Source organism: Crocodylus porosus, unplaced genomic scaffold (genome assembly GCF_001723895.1).
Source record: "Crocodylus porosus isolate Cpor-Errol unplaced genomic scaffold, CroPor_comp1, whole genome shotgun sequence".
NCBI lineage: Eukaryota > Metazoa > Chordata > Crocodylia > Crocodylidae > Crocodylus > Crocodylus porosus.
In genome coordinates, this window is record NW_017728916.1 from 4,856,999 (window position 1) to 4,875,119 (window position 18,121).

General features: G+C 45.9%; 1 protein-coding gene across 1 annotated transcript in view; it reads right to left on the reverse strand.

The window, feature by feature from the left end:
- Positions 1-18,121, reverse strand: part of OCRL (OCRL, inositol polyphosphate-5-phosphatase) — a 58,091-nt gene that overhangs the window by 10,412 nt on the left and 29,558 nt on the right. The window contains exons 2-18 of the mRNA XM_019536150.1: positions 18,005-18,115; positions 16,758-16,837; positions 16,092-16,130; positions 14,921-15,031; positions 14,751-14,846; positions 14,120-14,243; positions 13,870-14,031; positions 12,895-12,996; positions 11,991-12,105; positions 9,999-10,115; positions 9,653-9,840; positions 8,033-8,144; positions 6,648-6,757; positions 5,587-5,722; positions 4,503-4,613; positions 4,037-4,202; positions 3,542-3,777 (exon numbers count right to left, since the gene is read on the reverse strand). Of these exons, the coding sequence (XP_019391695.1) occupies positions 3,542-3,777; positions 4,037-4,202; positions 4,503-4,613; positions 5,587-5,722; positions 6,648-6,757; positions 8,033-8,144; positions 9,653-9,840; positions 9,999-10,115; positions 11,991-12,105; positions 12,895-12,996; positions 13,870-14,031; positions 14,120-14,243; positions 14,751-14,846; positions 14,921-15,031; positions 16,092-16,130; positions 16,758-16,837; positions 18,005-18,115 (2,116 nt within the window). The remainder of the gene's footprint in view (positions 1-3,541; positions 3,778-4,036; positions 4,203-4,502; positions 4,614-5,586; positions 5,723-6,647; positions 6,758-8,032; positions 8,145-9,652; positions 9,841-9,998; positions 10,116-11,990; positions 12,106-12,894; positions 12,997-13,869; positions 14,032-14,119; positions 14,244-14,750; positions 14,847-14,920; positions 15,032-16,091; positions 16,131-16,757; positions 16,838-18,004; positions 18,116-18,121) is intronic.

Here is an 18,121-nt window from a genome sequence, read left to right on the forward strand (position 1 = left end):
CGCTGTCACCCAAGAGCACCCCATTGTCAGCAGACAGGAACACAGAGGCAAAGAACTTGTTGAAGAGTTCTGCCTTCTCTCGCATGTCCGTCGCCAACTGCCCTGTCTCATAGGGGTCCAATGGTACCCCGAGATGTCTTCTTGCTACCTATATACTTGAAGAAGGACTTTTTGTTATCCTTAATCCCAGAAGCTAATCTAAGCTCTAGTGCTGCTTTAGCCTTCCTCACCAAATCCCTACAAGCTCGGGTCAGGGAGGTGTACTCCTCCTTGGTCCCTGCCCCTGCTTCCACCGCCAGTACGCTTTTTTCTTTGCCCTCAGGCCAGCCCGGATATTTGTGCTCAGGCGTGAAGGTTTCTTGGACCCTTTTCCCGCCTTCCTGCACAGTGGAATTGCGTCCTGCTGCTCCCCAAGGATAGCCTCCTTGAGGAAGGACCACCTTTCCTGGACCCCCATGCTAGCTACCCCCTGGGCTCCGAGTGCCTCCCTGACTACTGCCCTGCACACATCGAAGTTGGCTTTCCTAAAGTCAAGCATTTGCGCTGTGCTAGTTACCCTCCCCACCCTTCTCTGAATAGCAAACTGGATCATTTCATGACCACTGTCCCCTAGCCTCCCTTGTACTAGCACCTCCCCCGCCAGGTCATCCCCAGAGGCTAACACCAGATCCAGTATGGTGTTTTCCCTAGCGGGGAAGTGTGCCTCTTGCATGAGGTGTAGATCCTGTACGCACGTCAGGAACCTTCGTGAGTGGCTAGACCTGGCCGACTGCTCCTCCCAGTTGATGTCAGGGTAATTCAGACAGGAAGTAAAGGAGAGTGTGTCCAATGGGTAGAGACCACTGGGGAAAGTACGTTGGTGAGTACCTAAGCTGAAATGTATTTTGCAAGGACACCATTCCTTTTATGGAGAGTGCACCTTAATGACAGCTGTGGCAGGACTTCAGTTTTGCTAGGGGTGTACTGATAAAGATTTTCTTGGCTGATACCGATGCCCGATTATTGATCAACCATATCAGTCAATATCGATCCAATAGCTGATTTACAGGAATGCAGCCTGACAACTTAGAAAGCAGCATCTGGCTGGTAAGTCTGTGGAGGAGGAAGGGGTGGGAGGGCAGAGGGAAGGGGCACTGGGGGGAGCAGACTGAGGCCTACACGGCGAGAGAGGGAGAGGGGCAGGTGCTGCCCAGTCAGGGCAATGACTGCAACCCTGGGAGGGGGACAGAACTGTAGGTGGTTCATCTGAGAGTGCAGGGAAGGGGTGTGGCTCCCTGTCACTCTGTGCACCCCTGAGGGAGGTATAAGGGGTATGTACCCCTTAGATTTATGTACGGGGTGAAGGTGGGCTGCCCATAAGGGGTTGTACCAGCCTCTTCCTGGCAGGGGGCTGGGTCAGGGCGTGCGTAAATGGTGCAGGCAGTGGCTGTGCTGGGAGGGGTGGCTACAGGGAATTTTGGAGCAGCTGTAGCCTACCCTGTAGCCACCCCTCCCAGCACCACAGCTGCCTGCCCTGCCCCTGCCCCCCCACCAGGAAGAGGCTGGCATAGCCCCTGGCTCAGAGCCCACAGCAATCTCCTCTCCTCTGTACACAAATCCGGGGGGCACATGCCCCCCATGCCTCCCCCAGGGGTGCATGCAGCAGTGGGGAGCTGCCCTCCTCCCTATACCTTGTGGCCCCTGGACGAGTTGCCCGTAACTCCATCCCGCTCCTGGGGTCGTATTCACCACCCTGGCTGGGCTTCACTTTCCAAGTGTGATGCAAGAGAAAGGCAAGACGAGCAACATAATCCTAGCCCACTATACAGAGGAGCTCATTTTACCATCAGAACTATTCAGCTTAGTGGCCTGCCTGCCCTCTCCCACCTCCATCTCACTACACTCCTGTACCTCCCTTCAGCTATTTCCCTGTTGGCTTCAGCACAATTATATCTCAAACTTTTCAACTTCACTGCGGTAATATCACCTGTTCCTGCAGACAAACCTCTGCTAGGCATCACTAGGTTGTGGGCCAGCATTTAAGAAAAAAAACCACAACTTTAGTTAGGTTCCAATAAAAAATCACCACCAATGCCTCCAGCTGACAAAAACCACATACAAATCAGTCTCCAGCTATACTTCATTATTCAGCACAAACTCAGCTTGCAGCTTCTTCATTGACCCGCTCCATCCTATTGCCTTGAAACAGTACACATCATTGTGCATCTTGTGTAGTTGGCTGGGAAGTTTTGCTAAGAGGCTGGACAGATTTTCATTGGATGGTTTGGACAGGGGGTTGGACTAGATGACCTATGGAGGTCCCTTTCAGCCCTGTTTCTGTGCAATTCTACACAAAGATAAAGAGGAGGAGGACAGAACAGAAAGATTTATCATGTGGACAGAAGAGGCTGTGATATCCATGGCTATAAATGGACAATAAGTGGGGTTGCAGACAAAGGACATGTGGAAGAACACGGATTCAGGGTGAAGGACAAAACCAAGTTATGAGCAGAGGAGTTTAAAGTTGAGGGGAATAGAGGAACAGTATCACAGGCTGGTGTTTCTGCCCGAACACAAGTGTTGAGACTTTTAGATAAAGAAAATAAGCATCTCAAGTTGGCTTGGGTGATGCACAGAAAGTCTGGGAGGGAGGGTCAGTAAAATGATGGAACTAGAGGTAGGGCTGAGTCTCAGCACAGATAAAGCAGATAAGTTTAAAAATGCAAATGATATGATGAAAGCTAGGAGAGAAGAAGCCTGTAAAAAGAAGCTTAAAAGACCAAAGGAGGGGTCCCATCACAGAAACAGACATAAGAGTCCACAGGGATGAATACAACATCAGAACCTGAGCACAGCTAGAGGTGGCTCTGGAGAATGGAAATAAATGATGCATGGAAGTGAGAAGAGACTGGGAGGAAAAAAACCCCAAAACTATTAGCAATGGCTGAAAGGAGGCCACTTTACTACCCACAGGGAAACAAAATTCAGCTTTGGAAGAACATAACATTTAATTTGGCATTTAGCAAAATATATTTCCTTCTTCCCACAGATTTGTACCAGTCTCTGATTTTTGAAAGACTTGCTAATAGCTGTTCAATACAGTACCAGGAGGTGATGTTTGAAAAGACTCCTAACTTCATTACGAACCTGAGCTGAAAACCGGCACCATCTAGAATAAGGTTTTCAAATGGAACCAAGCGTTCAGCAATACAGTAACATCAAGTATTCTGAGCAGGTATCCAAGCAGTTCTACAGACAGAGGCAACACATATGTGAGGATCTGGGTTAATTTTTCACCCCATTACCATCAAGCAAAGCCACATGAAGAGAAGGGAGGTCACAGCCAAAGAGCAATAGAGAATCTTAGGGGAATAGAAAAGAGACTGCAGGGTTGCTCATGTAAAGAGAAACCACAAAAACTATTCATGTTAAGTGAGGTTATTCCCTTGGAAAGCATTGCCATTTTAGGAACAAACGGAAAAGGAAATTTTCACTATGTGGTTATTAAAGACACAGCTCAAGCTCCAGAAAGCAAGAGACTGCAGGTCAATTACAGTCTTACCAGGTCAATGAGTTTGGTGACTGGGACTTCTCGGATCGGTCGTCTCATTCGACAGAGAGCCTCCAGCGAGGTGCCAAAGCAACTGGGCAGGTAGCTCCCATTGATGGTGAGGAAGTAATCCTTGCCTCGATCCAGATGAAGGACAAGAATATCCTCAATTTTATCCTCACCTGAGTTCAGGAGGGTCACAGAGTCCTTACTGACATACACATCCAGGGAGATGTCCACAGTCTCATCTGAAACAGGATGAGGGACACAGGGATTACAGAAACTCTCTATGGAGGGGTGATAGAGTCAAACAAACACCTGCAGACAGACAACAGAAAGTAGGACAGATGGCAGAAAAAAGAAACAGCAGAGGAAAGGAGGTATAGAGACACCTCAGTCAGTGTGGGAATAGTGAGAAGCAAAAGCAGCAGAAAGCAGGAAAGGAAAGAATAGAAGTGATGACAATGGTCTTGTCCAAGACACTACAGAGATAGCAGTAAGACTTACTTGGGTCCAGGTAGCCTTCACAGGGCTCAGCCCGAAGCCATGGCTTACAGTACTGCATATCATTGAGTTTGGGGATGAAGGAGAAATGACAGGGGACCTGCCCATTGTTGGTGATCTGGAACTTCTGCTTCTGAAGCTGCCGGAACTTCACATGATCAAAAACAAACTGCAGAGCAAAGAGGAAACAAATCTCATTAATAATCTGGGGGCAAAACACAAATACAAACTCCACAAGTGAAAAATGGGGAGGTAACTAAGCGGTACTGGCTCCATAACAGAGCGCCTGTGTAGAGGCAGGGAAAGCTGCAGTTTCTAACCAATTCCCAGAATATCTATTCTGGCACCTTTCTCTAAACTGAAGTTTAATGAAACATTATCAAAGTCTTTAAAAAAAAAAAACAGGTTCCAGCTCTCCTAGAATTGCTGGCAGTTATGAAGCACATGAGGATTCAATTTTCATTCTCACATCTCTTCTACTAAGCTCCAGTGAAGGAAGGAAGTCATTTTCCATTCTGTCCATCATTCGAACAATATCCTCAAACACCTGGCGGTATCTCCGCTCATCCACAACCTTCACCTGCAGAAGATCAGAAAATACTCTGTGAAGCTTTAGGCTCTCTGCCTTTCAGCATAAACTCCTAGAGTAGTTTGTAATTTGCAGCAGAGCAGAGGAGATTTTGGGGCATTCCCTGTATGTAGCTTTGAAGGTTCTGAGAGTTGATGTAGTTGCTCCTCAAAGCTTCATGGGTACTTGCACGCAAATTACACCCACAGACATTAGTACTGTTACCGTCTCGCTGAGGGGGAGTAGAAAGAAGCTACCATTTGGGGTGGCCTATGCATTGACATTCTATAGGGACATGCATCATTCTTCAGGCTGACATGCTTGCATAAAAAGAGAAAACACCACCTCTTCCAGAAGACCCTCTCCCCTGAGGCTTGAGCTAGGAATACTGAACAAATATGCTACATCTACCCAGTAGATTAGGGACCTCAAATTTGTTGCCTAGCACAACTCCTATTCAGCTGTTTGCAACCAAACTAACACTTATGGGCCCAAGAGAACATGCATCTCACAGCATATCAGAAACACCATGACAGGAGCAATTGCTTTAATTGCTCCAGTCCCCAAGAACAGGCATCTGCAAAACAGCTAAGCAACCTCATTCTAGAGGTAGATGCATTGGAGTTGCACATCACAGGTTAAGAAACACTGTTAAAGCAATCACATGGGATGCAGCTGTCTTACTTATACTTCCACATCTGCTATGCTAAACTTCAGTAAATCACCTGTGTTACAAGGAACAAGTCTGCTTCAGAGTTGTACACCTGAACTATATTGCATGCAAGCGCTGCAAATTCTGCAACTGCCTAGCTGTACTGGCTGGAGTGAATGAGGCTGCCAAAATACACTGCACAACAGCTGGGTGGATACTACTCATTTCTGTTCCTTCCACCCTTCTGTAGCCACACTCAGACAGGCATCTTTCTCTTGCTTTAGTGAACAGAGTACCAAACAAGTGCTTTCCTTAGCATCAAGCAACAGTTACCCCAATCAGAAAGAGCGCGCTAACTGGCTTGTGGTCACTAGTTTTCAGGTCCATGTGACTGCGGTACCGGAGCTGATGAATGTTGCCTCCTCTCCAGAGGATTCGATCACACCAGGCTGGCACACGACACTTCCCACTGCAGAGACAAATGGTTACAAATGGAATTAGACAGTCTCTATTGGCCTATTTAATCCATTCTCATCCTTGGCCAAAATGCTCCCAGCAGTGTACAATTTTTAGGGATTCATCTCCAGGGATGGGGCTCCCACATCTGTCAGCCTAAAAACTCTCTCTCTGAAATATCCTCTCCCCTACTCATGCAAGAGCTGAATTTCTGTCCCTGAAGGTGGCATGCTGCCTTGACTGGCATCTAGCTCATGTACAGGTTTTGGACTTTTTATCCTCCTTCCCATCCAATCACTGGTTTTGCTTTTCACAAAGTCTCTTACCATCTCACTGGCAGTTGAAAAATAAGGCTGTACAGTAACTATCACTCTAACTTGAGGTTTCTGTATATGTAGACCCAGTCACATTAGTTTTTTTGCCACTGCACCTTAGTGCAAGCTACAGCTTAATTTATTGTCCACTCTTTCCACTCTGGAAAATCAACTCAGCTGCTACTGTTCCCTGCAACTGAGTCTCTGAGTTTTGGGTTAGCTTCTCCAGCTTAGTTATCTTTTCATAAGACAGACTGACTCATTTGGAGACTGCACTTATTTTTAACCCCTCAATTTTCTTTTGTTTCTGTCCTTAGCTGTTACAGCTCCTTTAAGCAACCACTGTACAGGTCATTCTTTATCCACATTAGTTTCTGGACGCAGTGAAATGCTCTGTTTCAAGTAAACTGAAACAGGTAACCCGTCCCACTGGTGAGGGTTCTACTTCAGAGAATACAAAGAAAGCAATAAGAGATTGGTTTGACTACTCGGTGGTATACTGATGGCTATAGGAGTGTTTCTAGGACATGGCTTATAGTCTAGTAATTCAGCCAGGGAATGAAATTTTGTAGCATAAATGTTATAAAAGGCCAAGGCTAAGAGACCAGCAGCAATAGATTTTACCTGGAATCCCAGCGGTCTGTCTTAGAGTCATATTTGTACGTGGGGATGAATTTAATCTCTCCCTCTGTGAAATCAGCAAAAGCTTTCTTATGAGTACGCTGAATATTCAACTAGAGGCAAAAAGGAACATCCTTATCAGCACAAAAGCAAAAATCACTGTTCTGGAGAGCAGAGTTACAGGCAGGGTCTTTTGTATTCCACAGGCATGAAATTTGCCACAGACTCCCCCCTCACTCCAGACCCGGTGTCTCAAAATACACTCTTTTATTAAAAGCTTTTGCAGCTGTGAAGAAAGCCTTCCAAATGAGAACAGTTGTGAGTCCAGAGACAGACGAAATAGCTATGGAAAACAGTAACTGCTGTGCTCCATCTGTCCCATCCAGGTATTAACTTTGGAAGATAATTACATTAAAGTGGAACTAGTATTAACAGCTTCACTGTTGATCATTTTAGGAGATGCCTCCAGCCAATGTACTTGGGTAACAACCCTAAATTGCCCCCCATATCTTCTCTTTACTGCAAAATCTCCATGTTTCTTCTATGAGAAGCTAAAATGCAAGGGCTGTCAGTACCATATTCTGCAGAACAGTTAAAATTAAGACATTAAGAACAGCAAAGTCAAATTCAAAGTATGTGCAACAAACATTTCATTGATAAAAGCCCCCATTTTAAATTATTCCAAAGCTGCTTCAGTTTCTATAGATCTACAGGGAAGCGCTGAATAACATACTAGAGAATTTAGGTCACCCTTATTAAGCAGTGTGCAGAATCCCAACACACTTTCTAGGATACTAATTATAAAATCCTTCACAGATGTCACTGTCATAACTGTTCAAAATCCGTCCTTAGTGGAGGGCAATCAGCAAGACAGCAGCACTATTACAGCAATGGAAACTTGCATCAAAGGGAATTTTTGTTCTGAGGGAGCCATTCCATGTAGTGTGTATTGGTTAGGTTATATTTAATATACACTTTTACAGCCCAAATATCAAATAAGAGCTTACTCAGCTTTAAACACATTTTGATATTTTTAGTGAGAACTAAATGACAGCATGACCCAAACAAGGATGCTTCAGAGCTGAGTTTAGGGGCATTTCTATCTCCTGCCACTATAGTTTTGGCAGCTAGGGCTTCTAGAGTAGTTGTACTACCCACTCAAAGGAATCCAATAAAAGCTTTCTTCTCTAAGCACTGCCATAGCCACATGACAGGTTTTGCTGGCTTACCTACAGCAGCTGTGTGATGTGATCTTTCCACACCTAGAGCAAACCTTTGTAGTGAAGACCAAACCTGGGTCTATTACAAAAGGGCACAGGCCAGCTCTTAAACACAGGGACAAGATGGCTTCATGTTTTTCATGCCACACACGACTGAAGTTCACCAACCTGGTCATATGTCAACAATTTCTGAAGCTCATTCTTAGTAATCAGACTTTTCACCTCAGTGGAATCAAGAAGGCACAGTCTGTAATTCAAGTCTCCCAGCCAGATGACAACACTAAGCATAAAGGTAAACATAGGAGAGAAGAGCCAGAAGTTAGTATCAAAACTCACCTGGCGGGAAGAGGAACAGATAATCAGCTAGGCTGCATTTAAAAGCGTATCGTAGGACGTAATGGGTGAGACACCTAGAGCACAATCACAAGAAGTTTCAAGATTTGAATGAATCTAACACCTACTAATAAGATAATTCAGTTTCCTTAAGGATTCTATGTGGCATCAAGGAGTCATTAACTCAAGGCTGCTGAAATTTGCCTCAATCTGAAAAAACATCTGAAAGGACCAAAACATTTTTTATAAAAATGAAACAGAAGTACACCACAATTCAGTTTGTAATCAGTTAATTTCTTAAACATGGGGCACATGCATTGTCTACAAAGAAAAACCTACACTTCTACAAAACAAAAAAAACAGCAGAGCCTCTGCCTACTAAAGCTGGGCCTACTACTGCTTTGTATTTGCCCTTGTATACCCAAAAAAAAAAAAAAAAAAAATTACCAGTATCATATTTGTTACCAAGATATCAACAGGCCTCTCTTGTATGCCTGATACAGGCTGACTGTTGTCCGGACAAGTGTACAGGACCAGTAAGAATCTATGAACTCCTGAATGCAGTCACCCTACCTCATTCCATCCACTAGCCACACCCCACTCTGCAACTACCAAACTCTACTGCCCCTCCTCTAGAATAGTGATTAGCAACTTTTTAAAACTCTGGGCTGAACTGACTCAGTTTGGGCAGATACCTGGGCCCTAGGACCCAGCCACTATCACTGCTTTTTCCCCTACAGCAGCACAGGAAAGCAACCAGTACCAATGCCCCCCACCACTGAATGCTGCTGAAGCCCCATGTCCATGTCTGTGGGCTGGATTAAATGGTTTTGCAGGGCATAGGTTTGCTGACCCTACTCTATAGATTTCCAGACAGTCTTCCAGCCTCCTCATCTCCTTGCAGCTAGACCCTTGTAAGACCCTTTACATTCTCACTTCTCTTCACTCTTCTCTTTCGGTCTGAAACCTGAGCTCATTTCCATTATGAAAGCACCTGCAGATTACATAATTTCTTGGAGGAACAAATTTCTGAGCGAGAAGAAAGCAGAGAAGGAGGGAAACAAAATACCCCAAAATGAAAAGCTGGAACATGCTTCCCAGGCAGTGAGTTTCTATTTTTGTTCTAAAAAATTCCCGTTTTTTTCACAGCTCTAATAATCAGCTATTGACTTACCAATGCTAGTTACTGAGAGGACAGTGTTACAGACCACTTGTGAGGACAGGACTGCTAGAGACTGTGCAACTGACTACAATACAAATTCTGCCCTGGTGCTTTGGCCATCAGCGCCCCTACAGATTCAGCTACACTGATGCGAGTTCTTTTATAGATAACGTTTCGGAATTTTTATCATGTTAATAAAGCAAGCAGTTTTATCTACATTTGGGCTCCAGCTGGTGGGAATGTTTAGTTAAGACTTCCTAAATTTGAGAAGGGGAGCAGAGGTGGAGACTCACTCATGTTTCATGATGTTCAGCTGAGGTAGGCCCTCATCAGAAGGTAAGAAACTCATCCGGGCACAGATATCCTTATAATCCTGATTCCGCCGCTCAAAGTCCTCCACGTGAGCAGCCAGGTGAGAATTGACAATGCAGAACGTAGTGTTGTGGAACACAAACCTTACAGCCACGCCACCCTTGTTACCCTGGGAAGTGCAGTTAACACTGATTATTAGGCAAGAACACAAAAGGAACAACTGAGACCTGGGCTAAGACAAAGTAAACAGGAGGCATGCACCAGAATGCCACATCTCACATAAACCAGTCAGCTACTGTGGTGCAACCACTGCTCCAGGGCACTCACCATCTTCCCCATGATTCCAGTCCCCACAGTCTCTGCCATGACATCTTTGACATAACTTAGTTGATCCTTCCTGGCAAATACAAGAAGCATCATGCCAACCAGGCGTACTATCTGCACCTGCAAAAAAATTTTCTGTGAATTCACAAAAGACAACAGCAACACATGCCCAACTACTCACCTTCACATACTGTCCTCTCTCTCAGGGCTTCTCCTGATATCCGTTATGTTTTCCATAGGCTGCCATGATGCCCCAACCCTTCATATACAAACCTGCCCTGGAGAATCCCTAAAGCACAGCAAACTTTTGAGGCGAGTCAGTGTTTTCAGTGTTACCAGATGATGGTGCTGAGCTCACACTGTGTTCCCTGGAAGTGCCAAGTACACCCTGAAACCCTGGAAGTATTGCTGTCTTCAGAGATTTGAGACTTTGTAATTGTGTGACAGGCCTGAGGCCTCCCTATTAAGCTATAATCCTATCAAGAAAAAAATGAGGGAGAACTGACTGAGCCTCATAAAATATCTGGGGCCAGTCAAGTATTTCTGTTCATCTGATTGTATATAAGTGCAGAAAACTGGAAGTGGGAACAGGAGGCTTAACTTGGCAAAGACGTTTTAATGCAGGGGAAACAAGCAGTATGTCAGACGTCAGGGCATTAGAACTGACTGGCCCATAGGCATAGCAAAGCAGCATCTGTGATCCTCGGCTCTCCTTGTCTTGTGGAGGACTTTTTCTTCCCTTCCATAGGAAGCATTTTTTCCTGGTGGAGAGGGAGGTCTTTGCCACTGCATGGCTTATTCTACACCTGCTAAACACAGGGGTTGTGTTTGCCCATCTTACAGTGCTACATGGATCTGCTCCTAACTCTTCTACATGACCTAAATCATTTTATCTTGGGCCTGTGAGCTTACCCACATCCAAAACATGGGCTGTGAGGCTGAATAACTGGCATATGAAGCACTTTGAAATACTCTATAGGGAACAGCAAAGTATTAGCAGAAGTGGGAATGAACCCTCCACAACAGAGGGGAGCCAAAAAATGGCCCGCTTACATTAACAAGAGTTAAATCATTCCTAAGTCAGGGGAACTACAGACATCAGAAATTTATGCAGGGCTCTGGCATCAGCATTTTTAACCATGGGCTTTATCTGTGGTTTTAATCACTTCTGCTTGCCTGCAGCCATATCCTGTAACTTGCCCTTCAGAAGGGATGGAGAGTTTTAAAATTCAAGTAAAGCAAACATGGGGAAACCAAATCTACCATTGCCATCACCTCCTCTAATACCTACTTCCTTGACTTCCTTGCACCACTTCCTTGACTTCCTTGCTTTCAACACTTTTGCTGCAAAAGGGAAGGAGGAAAAGCAAAATAACTAATGATCTCAGGGTAGTGACATCTACTGGACAAACAGCTGCTACATTAGCCTGCTACAAAAGAATTGGAACTATTTCACTCAAAACTAGTCCAGGAGCCCAGCTAGCACCACCAAAAGTAACTCCTACCACTGCCGCTGGCTAACTTCTCCCTAAATAAACATTATGTTTCCTCAAGGAGAAGCTATTTACTTGGTTCCTTAGGATAAGACATACCCAATTTTTATAGGTACAGAGCCACTGGAGTCATGTGGATATGGAATGTGAACCCTTTGCAGGGATCTTACTGGAGTACTCAATCATATCTCACATTGCACCCGTCTTCCCAAATCTCTGCAGTTACTGATTGGCTGTTCAGCAGGAGCTTCCTAAGTGAGATCCAAGAGCTGTTCCATAGCATTTTTCTGTCCTCTGACACTTCAGGTTTATTACAGTAACCACAAGTCTCCCTACCCATAAAACTAGTCATTTGATGTGTTAGTTACACAGTCTGGGGAATTTTTGCTCTGTGCTGTTTTTGCTCAAGTAAACCTGAGGAAGGAAAGAGTGAGCCTATTTTTATTCTGCTTCCCAATCTCACCAGTTCACAAGCCAGAGGCAACTGTTGAATAGAACTCACTTTCTTATACTTAGCATTGGGGTGCAAAGCCTTCTCTACAGCAGCCAGCCATTCTTGCTCCTTTGCAGATTCAAGGTAGAAAAAAGCCTCTGTGCTGAGATCCAGCTCCTGGAACCTAAAAACAAGATAATTTAGGACACTACACCCCTCCCACAAGCCAGCTTCCCCTGCACCACCAGGAGAAGTTGCTCCTATAACAGCTGCAAATCAGTCTTACTCTGGGGTATCCACTCTGAAGTATGAGCACATAGATCCCACTCTTAAAGGCTATGTAGCCTTTTTCAGTGTCTTAGAAGCTTCCAAAGATCATCCCCCCAAAAGACATTAGTTCAATCTCGTTTGGGGGCAGCATGACTTTAGTCTCAGTGGAGGCCTCACTGTTTTGTTAGGTCAAGCAGATATTTTGAGTTTAAGATGCTTCTTTGGATGGTCTGGATCACTGCTTCCCCAAAGCAAGATCCTGTGAAAATAAAAACTCTTGGTTTGCACCTCTAGTGCTCATACTAGATCAGTAGGGGCCAACCTTCTTTGGTAAGCATGCCACAACTTGGCCCTATACCCTCACCAAGTACCACTCCAATTCCTTTCTCCTGCCCTATCTGCAGTTGTTTTCTGCCCCAGCCCTACACAACCTGCCTTATCTGCTGTTCGGCTTTCTGCCATATTCATCGCTGTGCTGCCTGTCCCCTCCCCTCACCCCCATCTGCCACATGCCACACACAGAAGCTGCCCGTGCCACTTGTGGTATCCATGCTGCAGGCTGGCAACCCCTGTGCTAGTCATGTAAAATGTGGCATCCACTGGGAAAGCCTGGGAATTTAAAACTAGTAAAATCTATCAGTGTCAAAAGGGAAGCAATGAGACATCAGATGCTGTAAATACGAATTAGCAAGCATTCACTCACCCAACACAGTAGATGTCTGGAGGATCTGGGTCACAGATTAACCAGGGTTCCAAGCTGCTGTCTGGAGACTGACCATTAACATTCCATGTTCCCACAAAAAACCTGAAATTCAAAGAAAGTTGCCTCCTACTGGACAGGACTTTATCAGCATAGTAGGTCCAGATCCCTCAGTGTATACACACTGGCATCAAAGAATTATACTCATGCAGTGCACAAAAGCTCACACAGTAAGTTATGTGAACTGTACAGGAGAAACAGTAATTACTCCTAAAACTAAATGTCTGCAAGACAGACAAATCCAGGCATGGCTCATTTTTAACTTACTAAGCCTTCCCAGATCTCAGCAAAACAGAGGACACTTCCCTGTGGCCGAGGTCCATGATACCCTTTCACATTTTTGAAGTGAATTTCATGTCATCAAAATGTGCTAGATTAGAGTTTTCAGGCCTCCGGGCTGCTAATCACAGGCAACCTGCCTGTAGACCTCTTCTGCAAAAGATCCTTGGCTTTGTTTAGGACTAAGGAGAATTCAACCCTGAGCCTCTTGACTGAGATCATCCACATGATATAAGGATAATGATGGGGAAAGGAAACTGGTTTTCTTGTGAATACCTGTCCACTGAGGCACTGTACTTCCTTCCTTCTGGTGTCCTTGTTCTTGTGATACGGTATTTAGCAGACTTTGCAGATTCATTCGAATCTGACATGGCCGCACTGTGAACACTTTTGTTATAGCCTCAAACTTGTGACCTCTGGGCTGTCAACTGTGTATCTTAGTGCCTGCACCACCCCACCCCCCAAAGCACTGCACTGAATCTCGCCTACTCATTTCACATATGCTATCTGCCATCAGATCTGAATTTCAGACCCAAATTAGATTCAAAGCAATGACCTAAAGAAGAGGTGAAAATTGTGTTTCTGACTATACCCACATGTACTAGGTCTCATAGTTACAGTTTCGGCAACAATCCTAACCTGAAGTTTTGAATGTTGACAAACTCTCTCTCTCTCTTGGCAAGCACATATTTGATGAGCCCTTCTCTTTGCCCAGACTGTGTGCTGGGCACAAATAGTTTGCGCATAGTGTTGGTTACTTTTGGCTGTTCCCTGGCTACATTCTCTTTCTCTCGGTGAAACCTAAAAAGGAAACAAGAGCAGAATTCAAACTAACATTGCTGCTTAGGAGATAGAAGAGCAAAGGGAACACACCTGGGATCCTACTTACTGCCTACTACTTTGTGGCAGAGGAGGTGGTGGGGGCTCCCGGCGAGATCCCATTTGCTGGTTTTGTAAGTTTCTCTTATTCTCCAGACTTAGGGCATTGAAATTATCCTCAAAGCCTAGAATGCCTGTAATGACAGAAGCCTAGACTGTGAAGTTGGTGCTTAGGCAGGTGCAATTCAGAAAGCAGTTTCAAAAAGGTTATAATTTGGAGAGGACAACTGAACTTTAAGAGGGAGAGCAAGAGTCCCTGGGGAATGTGGGAGATGCTAAGTGGAAGCAGTGATATACCTACCCCAATGTTAATACAGGGAAGAGCCAGTGGAACCAGTACTTGAGATGCACAGACCAAGGCAATGGAGAAAAGGTAATGAACCAACAGGGGCTTTGGCACAGGGAAGGACAGGGCCACAGTAATACACTGCCCAGGGGGTGTTTTATTTTTTGCAGGGTTAGACTGGATGAGGCAGAAGCACAAGATAGCATCCTACATGACAGGGTCAACAAAAAACAAAGTTCAAGGAACCAATGATGTCACCTTTATCTTGCCCAACCCCACCTTCTTGCAATGAGGGCCCCAGAATTGTGCACTGACCACAAGGCAACATCTGCATAGAAAAGATTGACTCTGGTACCTGAAGCAGAAGACTGAGAAGAACCTGGGAGGTTTTGTTCCATCTGATACCTGCTGACTGGGTCCCTCGATTCAAGAAAAGGAGCTTTGGACTGGGCTAGAAGAAGAAATACTGCCATCAGAAAACTGCTCCTGAGCTAAGGGAGCACATGGGGTTTTGAGTCTGGTTACCTTCCTGTATGTTCTGCACTTCTGAAAGGAACCGCAAGCAGCTGTCCTCATCAGGGATCTCAAAGAGACGCTCCGTCGTCCTATCACCCTGTATCCTTATCTTGCAGGCAGCTTCAGGCATATAACACACACACACACACACACACACATCAAGCCAGTTATAGTTCAGTCTCCTGACCTTCAAATTCCTACAGGCCTCAGGTGCCATTTGCTCTCCTGGGCCCATTCTGGAATTCCTCATTTATTTATTTATTTAAAAGGTATTTTGACAACTTGACATCTAGTCTATTTTTGTTAAAGTGAGGCGAGTCAGCTTCAGGTCTCATTGTGCCTCCACTGACTGGGGGCAGGGAAGGGGGGGAAAGAGTTTACATTTGTATTTCCTTGGCTTTTAAGAATATTTCTCTTCCCTGTGTCTAAGTGAAAAGCCATCTCAAAACAACAGAGGAAGATTCCTTTAGAAAGGAGATGGTAACAATGGCTAGAGACATGAAGTGCTGTCAAACACATACTGCAAAAGGCAAACAGATCAACCACAGCTTTATTTGTAACAGTACACATACACTTTCAAAGACAAGAGTGATTGCAGATCCCCTGAGACACATAACCTACATGTTATTCTTCTTATACACTTGATAATCTAATCCTGACATGCACTTTTTCTCCCCACTGTACAGGGCAAAGCCAAGCCCATGTATAGCGGTGGTCTATAGTGAGTATTAAGAATCACAGGAACCTTTAGAACATGAACACCTCAGAAGTAAAATTATGTACCAAATCCAAACAGCATTCAGCTTTCCATTGCTAAAAGCTACTGAAGGGGTCATTTCTGTACGGCTTCAAGGAGTATGTAACAACAGCACAGGCACCAGGAAAGATGGGCTCACAGAGAGTGGGCTTGAGCAAAGTGGCTAGGAAGCGGTTAAAACTCAGCCAAGTGACTCTCCATCTTGATATTCAGATTACACTTACGATAAGAATGCCTTTCAAAGGTGTAAACAAACCAGCCCTACCCTTCCCCCTGCCCCTTAAAGCCTTGCAGGGAATAAACTATATAGCTAACAAAAGGACAGAAAATAGGGGTAGGGCACAAAACACAAAAACAGAGTGCTTAAACAGGAAGGAGTGCATGTCAAGGACAGAAGTACATTACTGTGATCATAAGACTTACTGTTCGTAGCTATATCAATCAGAAGAGTTTCTTCGGCCTCTGGAAGAGAAGAGAAGAATCAGGAGAGTTTAGAGTGTCCTGGCACACTGAAGAAACTTAGCCCACACACAACAAAACACAAAGTCTATCCTCCCCTACAAGATTACCAGCACCACCAAAGGAACGAAGGGCTTTTGTATGCCTCTCCAGTATGGAAAGGTATTACTCCTCAGAAGCTGGCATAGACAGAGGTCCCCGCACAGTGGAAGTGCTACTAACAGGTCTTTAGAGAGGCCTTTCAGGAGCTACATATCTGGGATGGGACTAAGACTCTCTAACGCATAGTATTTTCTTATAGGAAAGAATAAACAATGTTTAAAACCCAACCATTTTCAGTCACTACTGACTTATGCTGGATGCTAGAATTTCATAAGCCATCACTTATGTTGAGCTAGCCAAGACCCACATATCTACATTTAGGCTGATATGAAACAGCTCCCCACATGTTTGGAAGAAGCAGGAAGCCAGGATCATAAACCCTGAGTTTTAGCTCCATAAGGTCTATCCAGCCAGGCTCTCAGTTGGCAGATTAGGGATGGGAACTAAATGCATTCCTTTCCTGCTTAACAAACAGCAGTGGATTTCTGACACTAACGGTTAGGGGGGTAGCTGTGTGAGAGTCAGTACCTTGCACACATCTAAAGTGACCATTGATGGGAATGTTACACTGGTCAGGTGGTTCCTTCTCCAGTGAACGGATAACTAACCTGGAAGCAGAGGGAAGACTTGTAACAACAAAGTTTGAAACATTTTAGAGCAAAGGCATTATGCGATGATAGCTGTATTTCTCAGATCCAAAGAGGACATGGTGCCTAGTCTCCCCCCACCCTGCTGAAAATGAGTAAAAAAAGGAAGTGCATTAATCAGAAGCCACATACAGGTGCATGCCTGCAACACTGTGCATATATAACCCTCAAGTTCCACTGATGGAGGGAACAGGTGAGGTTCCAGGACAGCAGTGGCACTGCTTCTTGGCAGTGGGTCCACAGACAATGCCTGAGCAATGGGGGAACCGCTCTCTGTTTAGAGGACAGGCTCTAAGTGGAAGGGAAGACTCCACACACATTTGGGAAAACTAGAAAGCTAGGATCATAAGCCCTGAGTTTTAGCTCCACAGGGAAGTGCCTGGTCTGTCCACCAGGCACTCAGCTGGCAGACTAGGGATGGGAACTAACTGTGTTCCCTTCCTGCTTGACAACCATCAGTGGATTTCTGACAACAGTGGTAGGGGAAGACTCCAGCAGTTCAAACAGCAACAGCAGTGGCAGTGGCCCCGCGTCTGGACACAAATGCTCTACACTTGTCACCATTCTGAGCCCGTTACAGTGGCATCAACTCCACCCCAAAGTTGAGGCAACATAAAGGGAATTTCTATGGATATGGCCACCCCTGCAGGGACAGGGAACCAACTGTGGCAGTAAGAAGCCAGGATCCCAGCCTCAGTATATCTCTGCAGGCTGCAGCAGACAAGGACAGGGAAAGAGGAAGGAATCGCCTCCCCCTCTACTGGAAGTGGTGATACCCGGGTTGCAACTCCACACAAGGCCTCAGTGCCAGGCACTGCACTGCACCTGCAGATGGGCAGCAGGCAGAAGTCAGTCCCCAGCACACAGGGGAAGGACCTGGCTGAGACCCCGCCGGGTTTCACCTGTCTCCCTGCTGCACGGGCACCGGTACAGACAGGGACAGGGCAGGGCTCTCCGGGGCGGGACAGAGCAACAGCTCCCAGGTCAGGCCGGGCCGAGCCGGACAGCAGGAGGCCGCGGACACTTACGGGGCAGCCCCGTCCCGCCTCGGCGATTCAGCGCACGGAGCCGAGGCCGCCGCGATCCCCGTCCCGGGGCCCCATTCCCAGCCCGGCCGGCGCTACTCACTCGAGGCGGCCGTGGCGCGGGGCGAGGCTCAGCACACAGCGCTCCCGCCGGCCCGCGCGCAGCTCCACGCCCTCCACAGCCTGCGCGCAGCTAAGGAACCCGACCGACCACGACCGG